We start from the raw sequence: 21,991 nt of genomic DNA on the forward strand, positions 1-21,991 counted from the left end.
CTTCTATTTTCATTTCCAATCATAAATGTAGCTAGTGTATTGGTATCCTTTAAGTATTTGATAATTAGAAACATTTGGGGACTGTTGTAAAACTAGTGTCAAATTATTTTTAGTGGATATTTATATTTTATCCTAATTATTTTCATTCTAGGAAAGTTGAAACCTTTCTCTGTTGAGTTATAAAAATTGCATCAATGCTAATTATTCTGCATTGAAATTAAACATTCTTTCATTTTGGGGCTGGCCCTGTGACGTAGTGGTTAAGTTGGTTAAGTTCACATGCTCCACTTTGGTGGCCCTGGGTTCATGGGTTTGGATCCTGGGCACGGACCTACACACTGCTCATCAAGCCATGCTTTGGTGGCATCCCACATGCAAAAAATAGAGAATGAACCTTCCTCAAGTAAAAGGGGAAGATTGGCAACAGATGTTAGCTCAGGGCCAATCGTCCTCACCAAAAAAAACCCTTGCATTTATACAATAAATACATTCATGTAGAATAAAAAGAAAATAAGCCAATATTATACTTTTAAATCACCCATAGTTCTACTACTGAGAGAGAACTACTTTTATGACTTTGATGTATAGCTTTCCAATTTTTTTCTTAAAGATATGTGTAATATATGTCATATATATGTATATTAAGGAATCATATTTTGTAAAGCACACAGTTTTGTAATTTGTGTTTTGTTATGCAATGATAAATAGCAACACACACTTTTATAACTTTTACAACATGCCAGGCAGTCTTCTAAGCAATTTGTATATAGTAACCAATCTTTACAACAGTTCTTCTAGATAGATATTATTACTATTATGCCCATTTTACAGATAGGGAAATTCAGGTAGATAGGATAAATAACGTGTCAAAGTTTGCATAGCTACTAAGTGGTTGAAGTGAGATTTGACCCTAGGCAGAGAACTACAGAGTCTGTCCTCTTGGCTGTATGGTCATAACCAATTTTCTGTGCCAATAAATATAGATTTCGTATGTAATTTTATTGGCTGCATGATGTTTCACTCTCATCTTACTCAAGATCTCACCAGTATTTATTTCTTCTCCTTTCTGGAAACACCACTTTTTCCTTCATTTTGGCTTTTTCTTCTCAGTTTCCTTTGTGATTCATTCTCCACCTGACTTCTAAATATTGTCGTTTCCAAAGGCTAGACTCTTCTTTCTTTTTTTTTTTTTTTAAAGATTTTATTTTTTCCTTTTTCTCCCCAAAGCCCCCCGGTACATAGTTGTATATTCTTCGTTGTGGGTTCTTCTAGTTTTGGTATGTGGGACGCTGCCTCAGCATGGTTTGATGAGCAGTGCCATGTCCGCGCCCAGGATTCGAACCAACGAAACACTGGGCCACCTGCAGCGGAGCGCGCAAACTTAACCACTCGGCCACGGGGCCAGTCCCTAGACTCTTATTTCTTTGATCTGCATTCTCTCCTAGCTCATTGTTTCCTGTGACTTCAGATGCGGTCTATATGATGTCAGGGCTCAAATTTATAGCTACTGCTCAGAACTTCTTTGCTTTCCAAACTCATATTCACGATGGCTTGTTTGACATCTCCATTAAGATATGTCACAGACGTCTAAAATGTGAAATTAGAATGCTTGATTCCCTCTCTAATGTGGCTCTTCTTCCACAAGTTTGTTCCTTCTCTTATCTTCTACTTCTTAATAAATGGCTCTAGTATCAACCCAGTTGCTCAAGCCAAAACAACCAGGAATCATTATTGATTTCTCCTTCCCTCATTTCTTGTATGTCGTTTTTCAGTAAATCCTGCTCATGATATTGCTCCTGTCTCTACCCCCTTTTTTTGGTATTCACTGCCATCACCTTTATCGAAGATACTCTTTCATTCCCAGTCAGATATGAGCATCTACCTGACTGTAGTGTGCCGCTTTGTTTTCCTGTTCCGCTAACAATGTTTCACTGTTGTACTGTTGATTTTGGATTGGGAAATGCTGATGGGGAAATATCAAGACCATGCTTATGAAATCTTTTGCAAATTCATGCTATCCAAGCTCAGCTAGATCCACATTACTATTTGGCAGACTGTTTTCCTCATACTTTATGTCCTTGTATTTTCATGTACCACTCCTACCCCCATTCCTGGTAACATACATGTTTTGTTTTATTCTTTTTTTTTTTTCATTTCCCCATCTCTCTGTATTGAGATAGGTAAAGAATGGGAAGTATAGATCTGATCTACCTAATATAAACTGCTGCCAAATTGATCCTTCTAAAATACATTATTGTATCTCTCCTTTGCATTTCATGGCTCCTTTGCCTACTAAATGAAGCATGAAATCTTCATCCTGGCCTCCTAGGCTCTCTTGTAAGATGTCACCACTTTTATCTTTTTATTCTTATGTTCCATTATGGTGTTCATTCTGGGCAGGCTGCTCATTGCAGAGCGTGCCCTTTGTTTACGTTTGTGTTTCTTTACCATGTTGTTTCACTCTGTCTCTCAGTGCTCATTATAAAAGAAAACTTCTCTGATTCATTGTACTCTCCTTGCTACTCTTTATCTGAATGTGATCTCTCATTTGCATCTTTTAATTATAATTATTTAATTTACTGTGTTAACCTTGTGTGGTGGTTTTTATGTATACTTCTTTAAATTCTCCTTTCATATTGTAAATTTTTTCAGGGCAGGAACGGTGTCTTTTGAGTAGTTTTGGGATTCCCATCAGGGGTGTGTAGTTGCTCATCTGAAAATAGTTTGCCCATATCTGGGAAGATTATCTTTTTTAGTCAAGTACACAGTTTAGGAGGAATATCTGTAGAGCCGCAGATACTATGTAGCCATTTGTCAATTCAACCCTGGACATTGTAAGTAATGTGTGTGTGCAGCCAAATTAGATCTAATTGGATTTTTCTTGTCTTTTTATATCCTGTGCAGCACAGAACCTGAAACTTAGAAAGTTTGTGTGTGTGTGTGTGTGTGTGAGGAAGATTCTCCCTGAGCTAATATCTTTTGCCAATCCTCCGTTTTTTTTTTTGTTTTTTTTGTTTTTGTTTTTGTTTTTTTTTGCTTGAGGAAGATTAGCTCTGAGCTAACATCTGTGGCAGTTTTCCTCTACTTTGTATGTGGGATGCCTCCACAGCATGGCTGATGAGTGGAGTAGGTCCACACCCAGGATCTGAACTTGGGAACCCAGGCTGCCAAAGTGGAGGGCGTGGAACTTTAACCACTTGGCCGCGGAGCCTGCCACCAGAAAGTTTTCATTGAAGTGAATGACTGTGGTCTTTCCTGATCCCTGGGCTCAGATGGTTCCTGGGGATACAGTGTACTAAAGGGATACAGGCTTTCAGTGACAGGGCTCAAGGCAGATGTGAGATGAGGATCTTGGTTTTTCCTCCCACTGGCTTGCTTTTAATTTAATTGGTTTGAAACTAAGCTTTTAAAGTGAAATCAACCAGAAGCAAAGAGTGTAGGGGAAGTGATTTTTTAACACTTGTCATGTAAACTCAAATTTTTAATTCCTTTTTTGGAATAAAACAGGCTCTTTGCTGGCTACAGGGTTATTTCTGAGTTGCAAAAATTATCTCCCTGCCTCCGTCCCTCCATGTTTTTGTAATTCCTGTGTTCCCCCATTCAGTCTTGGCTGCCACAACCAGACTAGACAGAAAGCACAAGGGCACTCTTTTTTTTCATCTTTAGTGGAAACTTTAGCAGCACACAATAACTGCTCCAGGTCTGTCACATGGATGCATTGGATTGTCTCATAAAAATAATCTGTTGTAATTTTTGATATTAAAAATAAATTTGAAAGCCTCAAATGGGGCATTTTGGTTAGTGATTTTCAAAAGTTTTTTTCCACAAATGTTCCAGGAGATATAGACATTTTAGGATTTTCCAAGCTTGTCTGTAGCTACACTTAGGAATGTTTCATCTACTTAAACATTTTTTTTTAAAAGAAGTACATTTTAGCTGTAGAAAATACAAATAAATAAATATAAGAAAATAAAAATCACCCAGAATTGCATCAGCTTAGATAAATCCACTGTTAATTCTTTTTGGCCCTTCCTATTTTTTTTGCTTTTTTTTGTTTTTTCCTATGTGTAGTCAATTTAGCTGGTGTTTTTGTACTCGTTACTTATAAAATTAGAAATGAGGAATATAACCATCTTTTTCCTGAGAGAAACATTGGAATAGGAACAATATTTTTGTCCTTCAGGCACTCATAGACTAATGACTTAGGGGAAACACATGTGAAGTTTCATAATTGAATATGCTAAGTTCCATTTGTCTATGGTGGAGTTAGCTGACATTTTCATTGAGTGTATTCTATATGCTAAGTATTTATATTCATTATCTCATTTTATCTTTGCAACAATTCTGTGAGATTCTTTTATAGATGAAGTCACTGAAATTTAGAGGAGTGTTAAGCAAATTGGCCACATAGTTCAAAAATAGCTAGGACTTTTGGCCAGGTTTGTTGACATCCAAATCCATACTTTTAAGCAGTAGTCCGTACAGTGTGGTAGTGAATAGCTACTCAGCTACTTTCTGACTCTTTATCCATCCATATTGAGTAGAGGAGAAGGAGCTAGAGAACTAAGAGGAATGTACAGAGATGCTAAGGAAGATTATGATAGAATTGTTCAGAAAGAGACATCCTCAGAAGGAAGATCAGTGGAAACCAGTTTTCCTAAAGTAACAGCAGTTTCTTGTAGTGCTTTGTGATACTAGTGCTTGTGAACTTTAAAGGTATGAGGTAGACATTTGGCATGAATACAACTATTGCCTCTTAATGTTTGTTCTGTAGTTCAAGTTGAAGACTATAAACTGGTGATTCCTGACTCTTGTGTTATGAGCCGGTTAAGTGTCCTATCACAGTAGTTTAGATGAAATTCAGGCCTCCTTAACTAGAGCATCTAACCAAAATAGTCTTTATTAAAAGTTTTATAGATCTTGTATGGATATAGATATGATTTTGTTGAATATGTTGAATTGGATTTCAGCATTGTGCCAGCTACTAGGCAGCCCCACAAAGAAAATCTGCATTCTGTTCCTAAAGGAGCTTACGAAGCCGACCTGTACACAGCTAATTATGATATTAGATTATTACTAGTGCTATGGAAGCACAGAGAGGGAAACAATTTTGCATAAAGAATCACCAAAAGTAAAGTCAATAAGCATTTTTCTCATGTTCAAAAAAATAAATAAATATTTAACTATTTTCTGCCAGCTGAAAAATCTTTTACTTTCGGCTCATAGCTGTGCTTTACAGCAGAATTCTTAAAACTCTGGTCATGATCTGAGTCAGGCATAAATAATATTACAGTCTAAATTAATTGATTGACTCTTAATGTTATAGGGATTGCTTTTGCTAATGACGTTAGGAAACATTCAAAATCTCATTTGGTCTTAGAGTAAGTGAAGCTTTGAAGAGTGGCATAAATATAGAAGAGGGAGTACCGTAGCAACCTCTTTTAGCAACTTTTTTTTTTTACAACATTTAACAGCATTGCCAGAAGGAGCATTTGCTTTGAGATAATTTGCTGATTTAACACAAATCAGCTAAAAATCTGAACTATCTGCTCTGGAAGGGATTTCTAGTTTTAAGGGTTGGATTCCCTCATCCCCTAATCTCCTGCCCCCTACCCATGTTTTCATATTGCTTTCCCATGCATTTATTTTCAGCACTCTATAAATGTCATAACACTATACAAATCAAAGGAATTGTTATTCTAGTTTTGTTATTTAATATAGAAGGATATAATCTGTGACCCTCATCGTAACTTATTTGGCCAGTTAATTGTAGGATTTGTGTCATGTGAAGTTACAGTATATGAAAATACTTCAAATTTCAAAATATTTTAAGTGAGAAGTGATGTAACCTATTGATATCATAAACTTTTGCAATTGTAATTTGATTAGGCAGTTTTCATTCTGTGCTGTATTTTCTTTATATTCACACTGATCTTTTTACTTGCTATATCAAGTACTGAGAGAAGAAATTAAAATTTCAAACTGAAGTTATGAATTTATCCATTTCTTTCTTTAATTTCGTCAGTTTTTGCCTCCTGAATTTTCAAACCCATTTATTAGATTCATACATATTTAGAATTTTTATGCCTTCCTGATGAATTATACTCTTCTTCTCTGAGTTACCCTCTTTTTCTCTTCGCCTTGACGTTTACTTTGTCTATTATTAATATTGCTCTGTCAACTTTCTTATCCTTGCTGTTTGCATGGTATATCTTTTTCATCCTTTAATTTTCAGCGTATTTCTCTTGTATTTAAAATACATGAGGTTAGGTTTTGCTTTTCAATGAGTTCTGATAATTTCTGCCTGAATGGGAGTATTTAGTCCATTTATGTTTACACATATTTTAGACTGTTTAAAATTGTTTTGCAGGCCCCTGAGTCTGTTCATTTTCATTTATTCCTTTTTGTTTTTATTCTTTAGATTTCTTTTTGTTAAAGTTCACCGACTCCCCTTCTATGTCCATGCTCTGTTAAACCCTTCAATGAATTTTCCAGTTTAGTTATTTTTCAGTTATAGAATTTCTAGTTGGTTCTTTTTTATAGTTTCCATTTCTCTATTGATATTTCCTTATGTTTACTCATTGAGACTGTTCTTTTCATTTTTATTTAACATATTTTCCTTTAGTTCTTTGAATATATTTATGAGATATTTTAAAGCATTTGTTAGCTAAATCCAATCCAACATCTTTTGGGGTTGTTTTCTATTGACTGCTTTTTTCTTGATGATAAGTCACATTTTTCTTTTTAACTATTGATTAATTTTTAAATTATATACCAGTCCTTATGGTTATGTGATAGAGACTCTGGATTTTGTTATTTTTCTTTGATGAGTGTTCATTTTCATTCTAATAAGCTGTCCAGTTACTTACTGATGACCCTTAACTTGTTCAGGCTTAATTTTATACTTTGTAAGTGTAGATGTGTGAAAAGACAAAGTTGTTTCCCAAATCTTTTTAACTGGCAGGACTGAAGCTCCAAACTCTGCTCCCTTTTCGATCTTTTAGGGCTTGGTATTATTAGACTTTGTTAGTAGTGCTAGAGTAGGTTTTGCTTTAGAGCATAGTTGTTTCTCCTAAGATGTCTCACCCTGGATCCCAGGAAATTAGCAAGGTTTCTCTGCTCTTGTTTGGCTGGAAATTGAATGTTCCTCTAGTGCTGTTTAACCTCTAGTGTCTCTGTTCTGTTATCAACCCTATAGCGGTTGCTCTCTTGTAAACCTTGGGTACTTTCTCTTTGAATAGTCCAGCCCTTAGTCAAGGACTCACATGGGACTTCTGGGGACCTCCCTCTACATAGCTTCTTACTTTCCTGTTTCCTGTCCAGCATAATCCAGCTGTCTCATCTGTCTTGAACTCTGATCTCTGCCTCTTCAACTCAGCAGGACTGTTGTGCTTAGCTTAGATGATTGCTTGTTGTCTGCTGGTTGGAGTATTGCCTTCAAGCAGGGTGTCTGGGTAGTTATGAGGCTGACTTGGTGAGTTTCTCTTTTCTCAGGGATTATATAGTCTTGTGCTGCCTATTTTACAAAGCCAGAAAACAGTTGCTTCATATGTTTTGCAATTTTGTTGGTTGTTTATAGTTGGAGGGTTAGCTGGTACCATTTACTCTGTCATAGCCAGGAGTGTATGATTTTGAGTGATACATGTTTGTGTTTATTGTTTCATGCTAAGACTTGTCTGTCTTTTCTATTAGTGATTTGTTCTAGTCCATTCAACAAGTAAAATTCCTTACCTGGGTTTTGTTAGTGGTGAAAAAACTCTACTAAAGAGGTACAGCATTGTATGATTTTCTAAAATATTGCATTTTATACAGTATCTGATCTGTAAAGTGTGATGATTCTTCCATATCTTCTTGAAAGGGCATGATCATTTCTTTGGTTTACCTTATTTTTATTAATATAAGTTGATTCTAAATGTGGACAGTACTTGACAAAAACTAATTAGAAATGTTACCTGTTGAATTTTTCTTAAAACTAGAAATTAGTAGTTTGGCCAGTTATCAAATAAAAAACTTTTTGAAGATGTTAATTCATCAATTATTTGCACGTGTCTATTTTAATTGCCAGTGCTGGCATTGTACTTGGTACTGAGGATAAAATGGAGAAATAAAACAGGCATGAATAATCCCTACCTCTGTTGAGCTTACATTCTAATATGGGAGATAGACAATAAATACAAGGAAACGACGTCAAAAAATTACGAGTTACAGTATTTGCTAGGAAGAAAACAAATGGAGTTCTAAGGTAGAGAACTAAGAGTTTGTACTTTAAATAGGATGGTCACTCCTTTGAGGAGTTTATATTGCAGCTGAGTGGAGAAAGGTGCTAGTCTCTGGGGAGGAGAGGTGAAGTCAGGAACTGTGATGGATTTTCTAGTACCTTCTCAGTACCTGTAAAGATTCTGGAGAAAAGTGTATTAGAGGAATGAAAGAAGGTAAGCATGCCTGAAGTGTGAACATGGGGAAGAAAATGACAATATTTAAATTGGGAAGGTGGGTGTAGGCTAGATCATTTAGGTCTCTGTAGACTGTCATCAGGAGGTTGATTGCCTCTTAGATTCTTTCCTCCAACCCTCAGTAGGGTGACCAGATAATTTGTACAAAATGTGGCATACTTCTCATTGAAAAGGAGCACTAACTGAATGGAAGTCTGGGTCGACAGATGTAATCTGGCCCTGTTTTGGGGAAAGCATCCTAATTGTGGGTATGCATATATAGAAATAGCACAGGATAAGTGGTTAATAATGTGGATTCTGTATGCAGACTACCTTTAAATCTTGATTCTACCATCTGTATTAACCTCAGGCAAGTTACTTAATTTCTCTGTGCCTCAATTTCTCATTTGTAACATGGGGAAATAATGCCTCATTAGGATTGTTATGAAGATTAAATAAGACAGTACATCTATTAAAACACACTGTGCCTGGCCCATAGTAAGCACTCACTCAGTGAATTCATTCTTTCAGCAAATATTTGTTGAAAGGGTATTATGTGCCAGGCCTTATACTAGGCACTGGGGACTAAGCAGTGAACAAAAACAAAAATCCTTGCTGTTGTTGGGCTTAAATTCTCCAGTGCTGAGAGGAGGGGAAAAAAAGCATTGCACTGCATTGTTGCAGTGCACTCAAGCACAAGGAAGAGAGAATGGAATAGGGAGCGTGTGGGCAGGAGAGGGGGCGATGAGGTGAAAGTTTAAGTAGCTTGATCAGAGTAGGTCTCACTGAGAAGGGGACTTCTCAGCAGGGATTTGGAAAAGTGAGGGATTGGGTCCTGCTGTAAGAGGTGATTCCGGGCAGAGGGAACAACACATGCAGAGATGAGATGGGAAATTCTTAGGGATTTTTAAGCAGAAGAGTGACAGGAAATGCTTTATGTTTTAGAAGGATCACCAGTCTGGGTGCGTGAGAGTGACAGCAGGGAAACTGGTTGAGGCCATGGCAGGTAATTGAAATAAAAGATGTTAGACCAGGGTGGTATCAGTGGAGGTAGTTATAAATGGTTGGATTCTGAAGCTGTTTGAAGGTGGGACTGACATGGTTTGCTGATGAGTTTGATGAGCTGTGTGAGAGAAAAAGAGGAGCCAAAGGTTTTTAACCAGAGCAACTGAAAGGATGAAGATGCCACTTACTGAAATAGGGAAGAATGTAGGAGGAATAAATTCAGGGGTGAAGATTTGGAGTTCAGTTTTGCACATTGTATTAGATATCCAAGTATAAATGTTAGCAGTTATTATTTATTATTAATTATCCAGTAAATGTTAACTATTATATAATTCATTAAATATTTATTGACTCTGTAGTTTGTTATGTTATATTCTAGGATTAAAATTATGGTCAAATAGACACTGTCCTTGCCCTTAGGGAATTTACAGTCTAATGAGGAAGATAAGAATTGATCAAATAACCATATTATTGGTGGTTTTTCCCTTAAAAAAATAACCTTTTAAATAGGATACCTAGAAAGAGGTAGGGATGACTTAATAAAATCACAAATATCCCCTGATAGCTAAATTTATTAGATTCTTATCATCAGATAGTGAGGGATACATGTACATATCTTATAAGTTTCTCATTTAACAATATCTTATTCTTAAAATTGGTTAGCTTAATTAGCACAAGGGAATGAAGCTTCGTGAATTCAACTTTATTTAGATGAAATGAGATAATTGTATATTGAACCTAGCATTTAAAGGTATTGTATATTTCATGAAATATTTAGGCTGTTGGGATTTTTCTCCTCTTTCTTTCATTAAAAATGTTATGCTTTTACTTTTTACTAGTTAGCTACGGATAATTTTGTTTTGTAACTAAAATCTTTAATAATAGCATTATAGTACAATCTGTTGTTTCCCTTTCTCTCGTAAAATTAAAGTATTACTTTTTGCGTTTTAAAAAATCAACAGGTTCGTCACAAGGCATCACAGAAGGTTTATGCTATGAAGCTTCTTAGTAAGTTTGAAATGATAAAGAGATCAGATTCTGCTTTTTTCTGGGAAGAAAGAGATATTATGGCCTTTGCCAACAGTCCCTGGGTGGTTCAGGTAAGCATACTAACTTTTACAAGTTTTTTATAAGTGCTTATTATTCATAAGAATTGATTTGCATGCTAAGTCCTATATCTCATTCACATAGTGACAGTGCAGTTATTTTTAACAAGATCTGATTCAGTATGCTTGTTTAATATTCCTAAATACTATGTCATATAGACATGATGTGTCACACTTGAATTGGCGTAGGGAGGCAAGTATTACTTGCAGCTTTTTCTTTTTTAATTCCTTTTTAAAGAATTTGATTGGTCACCAGTATGCCATAATCCCCTGCCTACACTTTCTCATGATTTACATAATAGGAACAATAATCAGCCTATCTCTAAAAGAAGAAAAAAAACTTCCTACAATAAAAAGTTTGAAAATTCACCTACAGTCCTTTATATGTTACCTATAATATAAGACCTTATTGGGGTTCCTAATTCAGCCTCTTATTTGACTGCAAAACAAGGAATTTATGGTTCTATTTTGCCACCTTTTCAATTATATCCCTCACCAGCTTTGCTTCTATTAAAAAAAAAAAGATTTTTTATGCTAATATCTAATTCTGCAGACATTTTTGAACAGGCGTCATGAGTAGGATTAGGTATATACCAGTGCGTGTTCAGAATGCTTAAATGATCTGGGAGTTTGATACCCTGCTTGTGGAAGGCAATTTGGAGATAAAGTTTGTCATAGAGATGATTATGTAATTTAAATGCTCATTGCTAGTGCTTTTTTTAATGAGGTTGAACCTCAACCCTCCTCCTCCTCACTTTGTTTTTTTATTGCAACCAGTGACTAGAAATTCTGATATGTGCAGCTAGAACTAAAATTTTTGTCACAGATTGTATGTCGTGATAATTTACTTAGCTAAGGAATGATGGTCATAAATGAAGTATTTATTCCACTTTTAGCTTTACATTGCTTTCATAGTAACAAACTCATTGTCATTTCTAGTTTTTCATTTCATAAATTTGTGTCTTTAATTCTGCTAAGTGGACCCTTTTAAAGTGTTCGTTGAGATAGAGTTAATGAATCTCTGGAAGCAAATCAACAGTGAAGCATTGTACACTTGGAAAAGTAACAGATTATAATCCTGGCTTTCATGATTTTATCTCTGTGGTAAAGTACGTTTCATGTATCTTTTTTTCTTTTTAAGATTTTATGTTTCCTTCTTTTCCCCAAAGCCTCCCAGTACATAGTTGTCTGTATTTTTAGTTGTGGATCCTTCTAGTTGTGGCGTGCCTCAGCGTGGCCTGATGAGCGGTGCTAGGTCTGTGCCCAGGATCCGAACCCGTGAAACCCTGGGTTGCTGAAGCAGAGTTCTCGAACTTAACCACCCGGCCACGGGGCTGGCCCCTATCGTTATGTTTATATGTATGAAATGTGTAACTCTTTTGGAAAACTTGTCAAAATGACTAACATTTCTATTTGTGTCTTTTATTATTCACTGATTTCAGTATATTTATAGAGTTGTGCAATCATCACTACTACCTAATTTTAGAACATTTCTTTCTTTTTTTTTATTATAAGGTTATGATAGTTAATAACCTTGTGAAATTATAGTTGTACGTCATTATTAGTCACGTTGTAGGTACACCACTTCACCCCTAGTGCCCTCCCCCCACCTCCGTTTCCCCTGGTAGCCACCGATCAGTTCTCTTTGTCCGTAAGTTAACTACCACCTATGAGTGGAGTCATACAGAGTTCGTCTTTCTCTGTCTGGCTTATTTCACTCAACATAATACCCTCAAGGTCTATCCATGTTGTTGTGAATGGGACGACTTTGTCCTTTTTTATGGCTGAGTAGTATTCCATTGTATATCTATATATACCACATCTTCTTTATCCAATCATCAGTTGCTGGGCACTTAGGTTGGTTCCATGTCTTGGCTATTGTGAATAATGCTGCGATGAACATAGGGGTGCATGGGACTTTGGGAATTGCTGATTTCAGGTTCTTAGGATAGATACCCAGTAGTGGGATGGCTGGGTCATAAGGTATTTCTATTCTTAACTTTTTGAGGAATCTCCATACTGTTTTCCATAGTGGCTGCACCAGTTTGCATTCCCACCAGCAGTGTATGAGGGTTCCTCTTTCTCCACAGCCTCTCCAACACTTGTCACTCTTGGTTTTGGATATTTTTGCCATTCTAACAGGTGTAAGGTGATATCTTAGTGTAGTTTTGATTTGCATTTCCCTGATGATTAGTGATGATGAGTATCTTTTCATGTGTCTGTTGGCCATCTGTATATCTTCTTTGGAGAAATGTCTGTTCATGTCCCCTGCCCATTTTGTAATTGGGTGGTTTGATTTTTTATTGTTGAGTTGTGTGAGTTCTTTGTATATTATGGAGATTAACCCTTTGTCAGATAAATAACTTGTGAATATTTTTTCCCAATTAGTGGGCTGTTTTTTTGTTTCAATCCTGTTTTCCCGTGCCTTGAAGAAGCTCTTCAGTCTGATGAAGTCCCGTTTGTTTATTCTTTCTGTTGTTTCCCTTGTCTGAGAAGACATGATGTCTGAAAAGATCCTTTTGATACTGATGTCAAAGAGTGTACTGCCCATATTCTCTTCCAGAAGACTTATTGTTTCAGGCCTAATCTTTAGGTCTTTGATCCATTTTGAGTTTATTTTAGTAAACTGTGAAAAAGAATGGTCGATTTTCATTCTTTTGCATGTGGCTGTCCAGTTTTCCCAGCACCATTTGTTGAAGAGACTTTCTTTCCTCCATTGTAGGCCCTCAGCTCCTTTGTCAAAGATTTTCTGTGCATAGATGTGTGGTTTTATTTCTGGGCTTTCAATTCTGTTCCATTGATCTGTGCATCTGTTTTTGTACCAGTACCATGCTGTTTTGATTACTGTAGCTTTGTAGTATGTTTTGAAGTCAGGGATTGTGACACCTCCAGCTTTGTTCTTCTTTCTCTGGATTGCTTTAGCAATTTGGGGTCTTTTGTTGCCCCATATGAATTTTAGGATTCTTTGTTCCATTTCTGTAAAGAATGACATTGGAATTCTGATTGGGATAGTGTTGAATCTGTAGATTGCGTTAGGTAGTATGGACATTTTAACTATGTTTATTCTTCCAATCCATGTGCATGGAATGTCTTTCTTTTATACCCTGCAACTTTGCTGTAGTTGTTAATTGTTTCTAATAGTTTTTCTATGGATTCTTTGGGGTTTTCTATATATAAGATCGTGTCGTCTGCAAACAGCAAGAGTTTTACTTCTTTGTTGCCTATTGGGATTCCTTTTATTTCTTTTTCCTGCCGAATTGCTCTTGCCAAAACCTCCAGAACTATGTTGAATAAGAGTGGTGAAAGTGGGCACCCTTGTCTCGTTCCTGTTCTGAGAGGGATGGGTTTCAGTTTTTGTCCGTTGAGTATGATGTTGGCTGTGGGTTTGTCATATATAGCCTTTATTATGTTGAGGTACTTTCCTTCTATACCTATTTTATTGAGGGTTTTTATCATAAATGGATGTTGGATCTTGTCGAATGCTTTCTCTGCATCTATTGAGATGGTCATGTGGTTTTTGTTTCTCATTTTGTTAATGTAGTGAATCACATTGATTGAGTTGCGGATGTTGAACCATCCCTGTGTCCCTGGTATAAATCCCTCTTGATCATGGTGTATAATCTTTTTGATGTATTGCCGTATTCGATTTGCCAAAATTTTGTTGAGGATTTTTGCATCTATGTTCATCAGTGATATTGGCCTGTAGTTTTCCTTCTTTGTATTGTCCTTGTCAGGTTTGGGGATCAGGGTGATGTTGGCTCCATAGAATGTTTTAGGGAGTGCTCCATCTTCCTCTATTTTCTGGAATAGTTTGAGAAGGATAGGTATTAAATCTTCTTTGAATGTTTGGTAGAATTTTCCAGAGAAGCCGTCTGGTCCTGGACTCTTATTTTTGGGGAGGTTTTTGATTACTGTTTCTATTTCTTTACTTGTGATTGGTCTATTATGATTCTCTATTTCTTCCTGATTCAGTTTGGGGAGGTTGTATGAGTCTAGGAATTTATCCATTTCTTCTAGGTTGTTCAATTTGTTGGCATATAGTTTTTCATAGTATTCTCTTATGATCCTTTGTATTTCTTTGGTATCTGTTTTGATTTCTCCTTTCTCATTTCTAATTTTATTTATTTGAGACCTCTCTTTTTTTTTTTTAGTGAGTCTGGCTAAGAGTTTGTCGATTTTGTTAATTTTTTTGAAGAACCAACTCTTTGTTTCATTGATCCTTTCTACTGTCTTTTTTGTTTCAATATCATTTATTTCTGCTCTAATTTTTATTATTTCCCTCCTTCTACTGACTTTTGGCTTTGTTTGTTCTTCTTTTTCTAATTCTGTTAGGTGTCGTTTGAGGTTGTTTATGTAAGATTTTTCTTGCTTATTGAGGTGAGCCTGTATTGCAATGAATTTCCCTCGTAGGACTGCCTTTGCTGTGTCCCAAATAATTTGGTACGGTGTGTTTTCATTTTCATTTGCCTCCAGATAATATTTGATTTCTTCAATAATCCATTCAGTAGCATGTTGTTTAGTCTCCACATTTTTCACCCTTTCCCAGCTTTATTCTTGTAGTTGATTTCTAGTTTCATAGCATTATGATCAGAAAAGATGCTTGATATTATTTCAACCCTCTTGAACTTATTGATGTTTGCTTTTTTCCCACGATATGGTCTATCCTTGAGAATGTTCCATGCGGGCTTGAGAAGAATGTGTAACCTGCTGTTTTTGGATGAAGTGTCCTATATATATCTATTAGGTCCATCTGATTTAATTTTTCATTTAATTCTATAATTTCCTTGTTGATTTTTCTGTCTGGATGATCTGTCCATTGGTGTTAATGGGGTGTTGAGGTCCCCTACTATTATTGTATTGCTGTTGATGTCTCCTTTTAGTTTTGTTAATAGTTTCTTTACGGATTTTGGTGCTCCTGTGTTAGGTGTGTATATATTTATAAGTGTTATGTCATCTTGGTGGAGTGTCCCTGTTATCATTATATACTGCCCCTCTTTGTCTTTCTTTATCTGTTTTGCTTTGAAGTCTACTTTGTCTGATATAAGTATGGCAACACCTGCTTTCTTTTGTTCATTATTAGCTTGGAGTATTGTCTTCCATCCCTTCACTTTGAGTCTGTGTTTGTCTTTGGGGCTGAGGTGTGTTTCCTGGAGGCAGCATATTGTTGGATCTTGTTCTTTGATCCATCCTGCCACTCTGTGCCTTTTGATTGGAGAGTTCAATCCATTCACATTTAGAGTGATTATTGAAACGTGGGGGCCTACTGTTGCCATTTTATCACTTGTTTCCCAGTTCTTTTGCATTTTGTCCTGATGGAGAGCTGTTACTTTGTGTTATTGTCCTTCTGCTTCTCTCCTTTGTTCTGGATTTTCTAACCCCTTTCCTTTTTTTGATTTTTCAGGAATGAGGTTCTTCCTGAGCATTTCTTGAAGAGGAGGTTTTGTGGCGATGAACTCCCTTAACTTTTGTTTATCTGGGAAAGTTTTTATTTCTCCATCATATTTGAAGGATATTTTCGCTGGGTAGAGTATTCTTGGCTGCAGGTTTTTGTCCTTCAGAATTTTGAATATTTCATTCCACTCTCTTCTAGCCTGTAAGGTATCTCCTGAGAAATCTGCTGATAGCCTTATGGGGTTTCCTTTGTAAGTTATTTTCTTCTGCCTGGCTGCCCTTAGTATTTTCTCTTTATCGTTGACTTTTGCTAGTTTCACTACTATATGCCTTGGGGTTGGTCTTCTTGCATTAATAAAGTTTGGAGATCTGTTGGCTTCTGTCACATGAAGTTCCATCTCTCTTCCCAAGTTTGGAAAGTTCTCAGCTATTATTTCTTTCAACAGGCCTTCTACCCCCTTCTCCTTCTCTTCTCCCTCTGGTATACCTATAATCCTTATGTTGCATCTCCTAATTGAGTCGGATAATTCTCGGAGAGTTTCTTCATTTCTTTTTAGTCTTAGTTCTCTCTCCTCCTGTGTCTGCAGCATTTCTATATTCCTATCCTCCAAATTGCTAATCTGTCCTCCATATTATCATCCCTACTGTTCAGAGAGTCCAGATTTTTCTTAATCTCCTCCATTGTGTTCTTCATCTCCAGTATTTCTAATTGGTTCTTCTTTATAGTGTCAAGCTCTTTTGTGACATAGCTCCTGAACTCATTGAGTTGTCTATCTGAATTCTCTTTTAACTCGTTGAGTTTTTTAATAATGGCAGGCTTGAAATCATTGTCATTTATGTTATAGATTTCATTGTCTTTGGGATTGATTTCTGGGTGCTTATCATTTTCCTTCTGTTCCGGAGACTTAATATGTTTTTTCATACTGCTTGATGGTGTGGATTTGTGCCTCCGCATAGAGATGGAGTTTAGTTGCTGCTTCCACTTGTTGCGACTGGTGTGTGGGGTGGCAGCTGTTTAGACTGCACCAACCAGAAACCCTGTCAGCTGTTACTGACTGGACCTGGACCCCTTCTCATAGTCACAGTGGTCCTGTGGGGTCCCTCGTCGGTTGTGGGGGCAATCGCAAGGGGGCCTCAGGCTGCTGGTGCCTACTGTTGCAGCCCACTTAGACGTGCTCCCTCCTTGGGGTCTGTAGCGGTGTTATGGGCTTTCCCAGCAGCCGGGAGCAGGATCACCTATAATCGCAGCTTTGTCACTGACAGAGCCCAGAAGATCACGCTTGTCCACTATAGGTCCCAGCAGAGCTATGGGTATCTTCTGCAGTCTGTCGTTAGCTCACCTAGCTGTGCTACTTTTGCCCCAGGGTCTTCCCACCTTGCGATTGCCAGTCGGGACCTCTTCACTAGTGCTGTGCACAGGCTTTCGCTGAGGCTGCTGTAGGAACCTGGAGTTCCCCCCTGGGCCATGTAGCCATTTCACTGGAGCTCCACTCTGCCCCACACCACTCTCACGGGATATCTGGGAGCCCCTTGCCTCGTCTGGGACACGGCCAGAGTCCGTGTGCCTGGCGGTGGCTGGTAAGCTGCTGCCTTGCAGGGAATTCTGCTCTAGGGAGCTTCCTGGTGTTCCGAATGCTGGGCGGGGCCTCCCTGCCAATGACGAGCAGAGGCCCTCCCTGCCAGGGGGGTGCAGGACCCTGGAGCCTCCCCCAGGGCCACAGAGCTGGGTGCTGGAGCTCCACCCAGTCCCCAAGCACGTCCACGGGAAGTCCGGGTGCCCCCTGTACCGACCCGTGCACGGCCGGAGACCGTGGGCCCAGCAGCAGCTGGCTGGCTGGTGCCATGTCGGGGAATCCGCTCGCTGTGGGCTTCCCTTTGTTCTGGTTTCTGGGCAGGGCCTCCCTGCTAATGGTGAGCAGAGGCTTTCCCTGCCGGGGTGGTGCGGGACCCCGGAGCCTCCCCCCGGGCCGCGGAGCCGGGCGCTGGAGCTCCAACCCCGTCCCCAAGCACGTGCCCGGGAAGTCCGGGCACCCCCTGCACCGACCTGTGCACCGGAGACCGTGGGCCCAGCAGCAGTTGGCGGTCTGGTGCCATTCCAGGGAATCCGCTAGCTGGGAGCTTCCCTTTGTACTGGTTTCTGGGCGGGGCCTCCCTGCTAATGGCGAGCAGAGGCTTTCCCTGCCGGGGGGGTTGGTGCAGGACCCTGGAGCTTCCCCCTGGGCTGCAGAACTGGGCGCTGGAGCTCCACCCAGTTCCCAAGCATGTCCGCGGGAAGTCCGGGCACCCCCTGTACCGACCTCTGCAGAGCTGGAGACCATGGGCCCAGCAGCAGCTGGCGCTCTGGTGCCGTGCCGGGGAATCTGCTTGCTGGGAGCTTCCCTTTCTTCTGGTTTCTGGGCAGAGTCTCCTTGCTAATGGCGAGCAGAGGCTTTCCCTGCCTGGGGGGTGTGGGACCCCGGAGCCTCCCCCCGGGCCGCAGAACCAGGCACTGGAGCTCCAACCCTGTCCCCAGGCACGTCCACAGGAAGTCCGGGCGCCCCCTGCACCAACCCATGCGCCGGAGACCATGGGCCCAGCAGCAGCTGGCGGTCTGGTGCCGTGCTGGGGAATCCGCTCGCTGGGAGCTTTCTTTTGTTCTGGTTTCTGGGAAGGGCCTCCCTGCTAACGGCGAGTGGAGGCCTTCTCTGCCGGTGGGTGCGGGGCCCTGGGGATTACCCCCAAGCTTAGATGTAATCACGGTGGGGGGGGCTTGGGTAGGGTTGTTGTCACCTGTTTCCACCATTGCTCTGCTGGTGAGTGCACACTCCTGCCCTTGGTGTATGGCGATGCTATGGGGGAGTCCACTGGAAGAGAGCCTCTTGCAGGAGCTAGGCTGTCCGGGGGTTGGGGGTCGGAGAGTTTTCACCTATTTCCACCTCCTCCCAGGGGGAAGTCCATCCACCTTCCGATGTATAGCAGCACGAGTCTCTTAGGGGTCTTGAGATGCTATCTGGATATCCTTTGTTAATCGGTGAATGTCCAATTGGTTGTACATTCGACAGGGGAGAGACAAAGAAGACCACTCACGCTGCCATCTTGGACCTGCTCCTTCTCTAATTTTAAAACATTTTTATCAACCTCCTAAAAGAAACGCTGAACTGATTAGCAGTTATTCCCCAATCCTCCCTGGCGCCAACCCCTGGCAAAGTCTGCTTTCTGTGTCTGTGGATTTGCCTATTCTGGACATTTCATATAAATGGGATCATAAATATATGGTCTTTTGTGACATCTTCTTTCAGTTAGCATAGTGTTTTCAACATTCATTCATGTTAAAACATGTATCAGCACTTTATTCCTTATTATGGCTGAATAATATTCTATTGTATGGATATACTACATTTTATTCACTCACTAGTTCTTGGGTTCTTTCTGTTTTTTTGCTGTCATGAATAACACCACCATGAATTTTCTTTCATATGGATTTTGGCCTGTATGTTCACATATTTCTCTTAGCGATCTACCTTGCAGTGAAATTAATGAGTCATAGGATATGCCTATAATTAGTTTTGGTAGATTATTTCAAACAGTTTTCTGAATCTCAGTTTTTATTGTTTAATCACTATTTAATATTTAATTGTATGAAGGCCCCCATAATTCACTATATTCTCATTGGAAATAGCCCTTTTCATTTTTCTTATGTAAATTATGGTACGTATAAGTCTTTGACCCATCTGCATTTCTTAGAGATATATTCTTAGTGCAATTTGAATTCAATAGATAAATGTTGCCACAATTTAAAAACTTGTTCCTTTGCTGGTGGAGAGGACTTTTTTTTTAAGCCATCTATATATCTAGTTTGCTGTGTTCTTTCCCTGTTTTTCTAGTGTCTTTTTTACGGTAAACACTTCCTTGCGTTCTTTTATAGTTTGATATACCAGAATAGGTGTATCCACAAACACTTCAGTTCACTTTTAGGTTTTTTCAAATTTAGGTGTATCTTTTAAGTCTCTCAATCTTGAGTTTCCTTCTTTTTCTTTTTTCTTTTGTCCCATCAGTTCACTTGTTGAAGGAACCTAGATTTTGCCAGTTTCATCCTTGTGTAGTTTAACATGTTTCTCTCTCATTTGTATTTTTGTAAGTTGGTTGTTAGATATAGAGGCTTAATCAGAATCAGGTGTGATTGAGAGGTGGCAGGACAACTTCATGGATAGTGTTTTGTTCTATTGGGAGGCTAATATTTGGTTGTCTCTCTGTTATTTTACCAGCTATTTGTGCTCAGTGTCTAGATCCATTAATTTATTAAGGATTGCAAAATGGTGATATTCCAATTCTATCATTCTGTCTTGATTATAGTGACTGGAATACTTCCATAAATAAAAATATTCCCCTCATTTACTAATTGGTTTACCCAGTAGTGCGGTTCACGGAAGTGGGACAGGATAAATGTTTTATTCTTTCCTTATATGCACTAGTTTTCAAAATAAGGGATTAGGTTCCTTTTATCCTCTAAAGGTGACCAATTTTGAAAGAGTATCAGTTTAATTAAACTCATGGACTTAAAACCTATTTGATGTATTTCAGTCCTTTCAACATCTTATTGATGTTGAAATTGTGATATCTGTGGCAAGTGGGATCCTGTTAAGGTTGGCTCCTGAGTCCTGTCCTTTTTTTTTTTTTTTTTAAAGATTTTATTTTTTTCCTTTTTCTCCCCCAAGCCCCCTGGTACATAGTTGTGTATTCTTCGTTGTGGGTCCTTCTAGTTGTGGCATGTGGGACGCCACCTCAGCGTGGTTTGATGAGTAGTGCCATGTCCGTGCCCAGGATTCGAACCAACAAAACACCGGGCCACCTGCAGCAGAGCGCGAGAACTTAACTACTCAGCCACGGGGCCACCCCCAGCTCCTGATCCTTTTGACATAGCCTTGTAGTCTTTGATAGCTTGCTTGCTATCTGATATGACAAATAGCAAGGTATTCCAGACCTGTCTTGTACTTTTTCTATCCTTGACATGAATTTAACCATGCTTGTAGGTCCCCATCTTTTGTACATGTTTGAGTATTTCTTTGGAATAGATTTCTAGCATTGGAATTGCTAGATCATATAGGTATGGACATTTGATATTTTGATTGCTAGTGCCAAATTGCCTTGTAAAAAAAGGTTTTTACAAGTTTATATTACTCTAATTGTTTAAAAGATGTTTTATTTCACTGTATTTTTAGCAAATACTGGATATTGTAATTATTTTAAATTTTTATTAGTCACATCCTCAAGAAGTAAGATGTTACTTTGTCAAGCTGCATTTCCTTGATTACTTAGACATTCAGCATGTTTCATGTTTATTAGTAGTTTGTATTCCTTCTCCATCACTTATCTCATTTTTCTAATGAGTTGTTTTTCTTGTCTTTTTTTTAGATTTTATTTTTCCTTTTTCTCCCCAAAGCCCCCCAGTACATAGTTGTATATATTTTAGTTGTGGGTCCTTCTAGTTGTGGTATGTGGGACGCTGCCTTGGCATGGCTCGTTGAGTGGTGCCATGTCCACACCCGGGATTTGAACCGGTGAAAGCCTGGGCCACCGAAGCAGAGAGCATGAACCCAACCACTCAGCCACGGGGCCAGCCCCTTGTTTTTCTTTTTTTAAGTTGATTTGTTAGCATGCTAGTAGATCCTGGATGTTAATCCTTTAGTATATATGTTGGAAATAATTCTCTTGGACTATTACTTGTCTGTTTGTTGAATTTTTAAATTTAGATGTAGTCAAATCTATAAATTGTATATTTTGATTCTTGCTGGGAAATGCCTTCTGCACCTTGAAGATTATAAAAATATCCTCTTATACTTTAACTTTTTTATGTTTTCATTTTTGGAGGGGAGTGGGGAGTCTGTTTGTAAGTTGCCAGGAAATTTTTTTTTTATGTGAAGTAGGATTTGTTTTTCGCAAATGGGTGGCCAGTTTTCCCAATGCCATTTGTAGAAAAAAGCCCATCTTTTCCCCATGAAGTAAACAAAATGTCCTGTATATCATAGACTAAATTACCAATACACATGAATTTCTCTTTTGTCTCTGTTCTGTTACTTT

The 21,991-nt window shown here is 38.7% G+C and overlaps 1 protein-coding gene across 1 annotated transcript in view; it reads left to right on the top strand.

Annotated features, from left to right (window-relative positions):
- Positions 1–21,991, top strand: part of ROCK2 (Rho associated coiled-coil containing protein kinase 2) — a 154,182-nt gene that overhangs the window by 72,181 nt on the left and 60,010 nt on the right. Inside the window, exon 4 of the mRNA XM_044771959.2 lies at positions 10,400–10,537. Coding sequence (XP_044627894.1) covers positions 10,400–10,537 — 138 coding nt within the window. The remainder of the gene's footprint in view (positions 1–10,399; positions 10,538–21,991) is intronic.

Source organism: Equus asinus, chromosome 6, assembly GCF_041296235.1.
Source record: "Equus asinus isolate D_3611 breed Donkey chromosome 6, EquAss-T2T_v2, whole genome shotgun sequence".
NCBI lineage: Eukaryota > Metazoa > Chordata > Mammalia > Perissodactyla > Equidae > Equus > Equus asinus.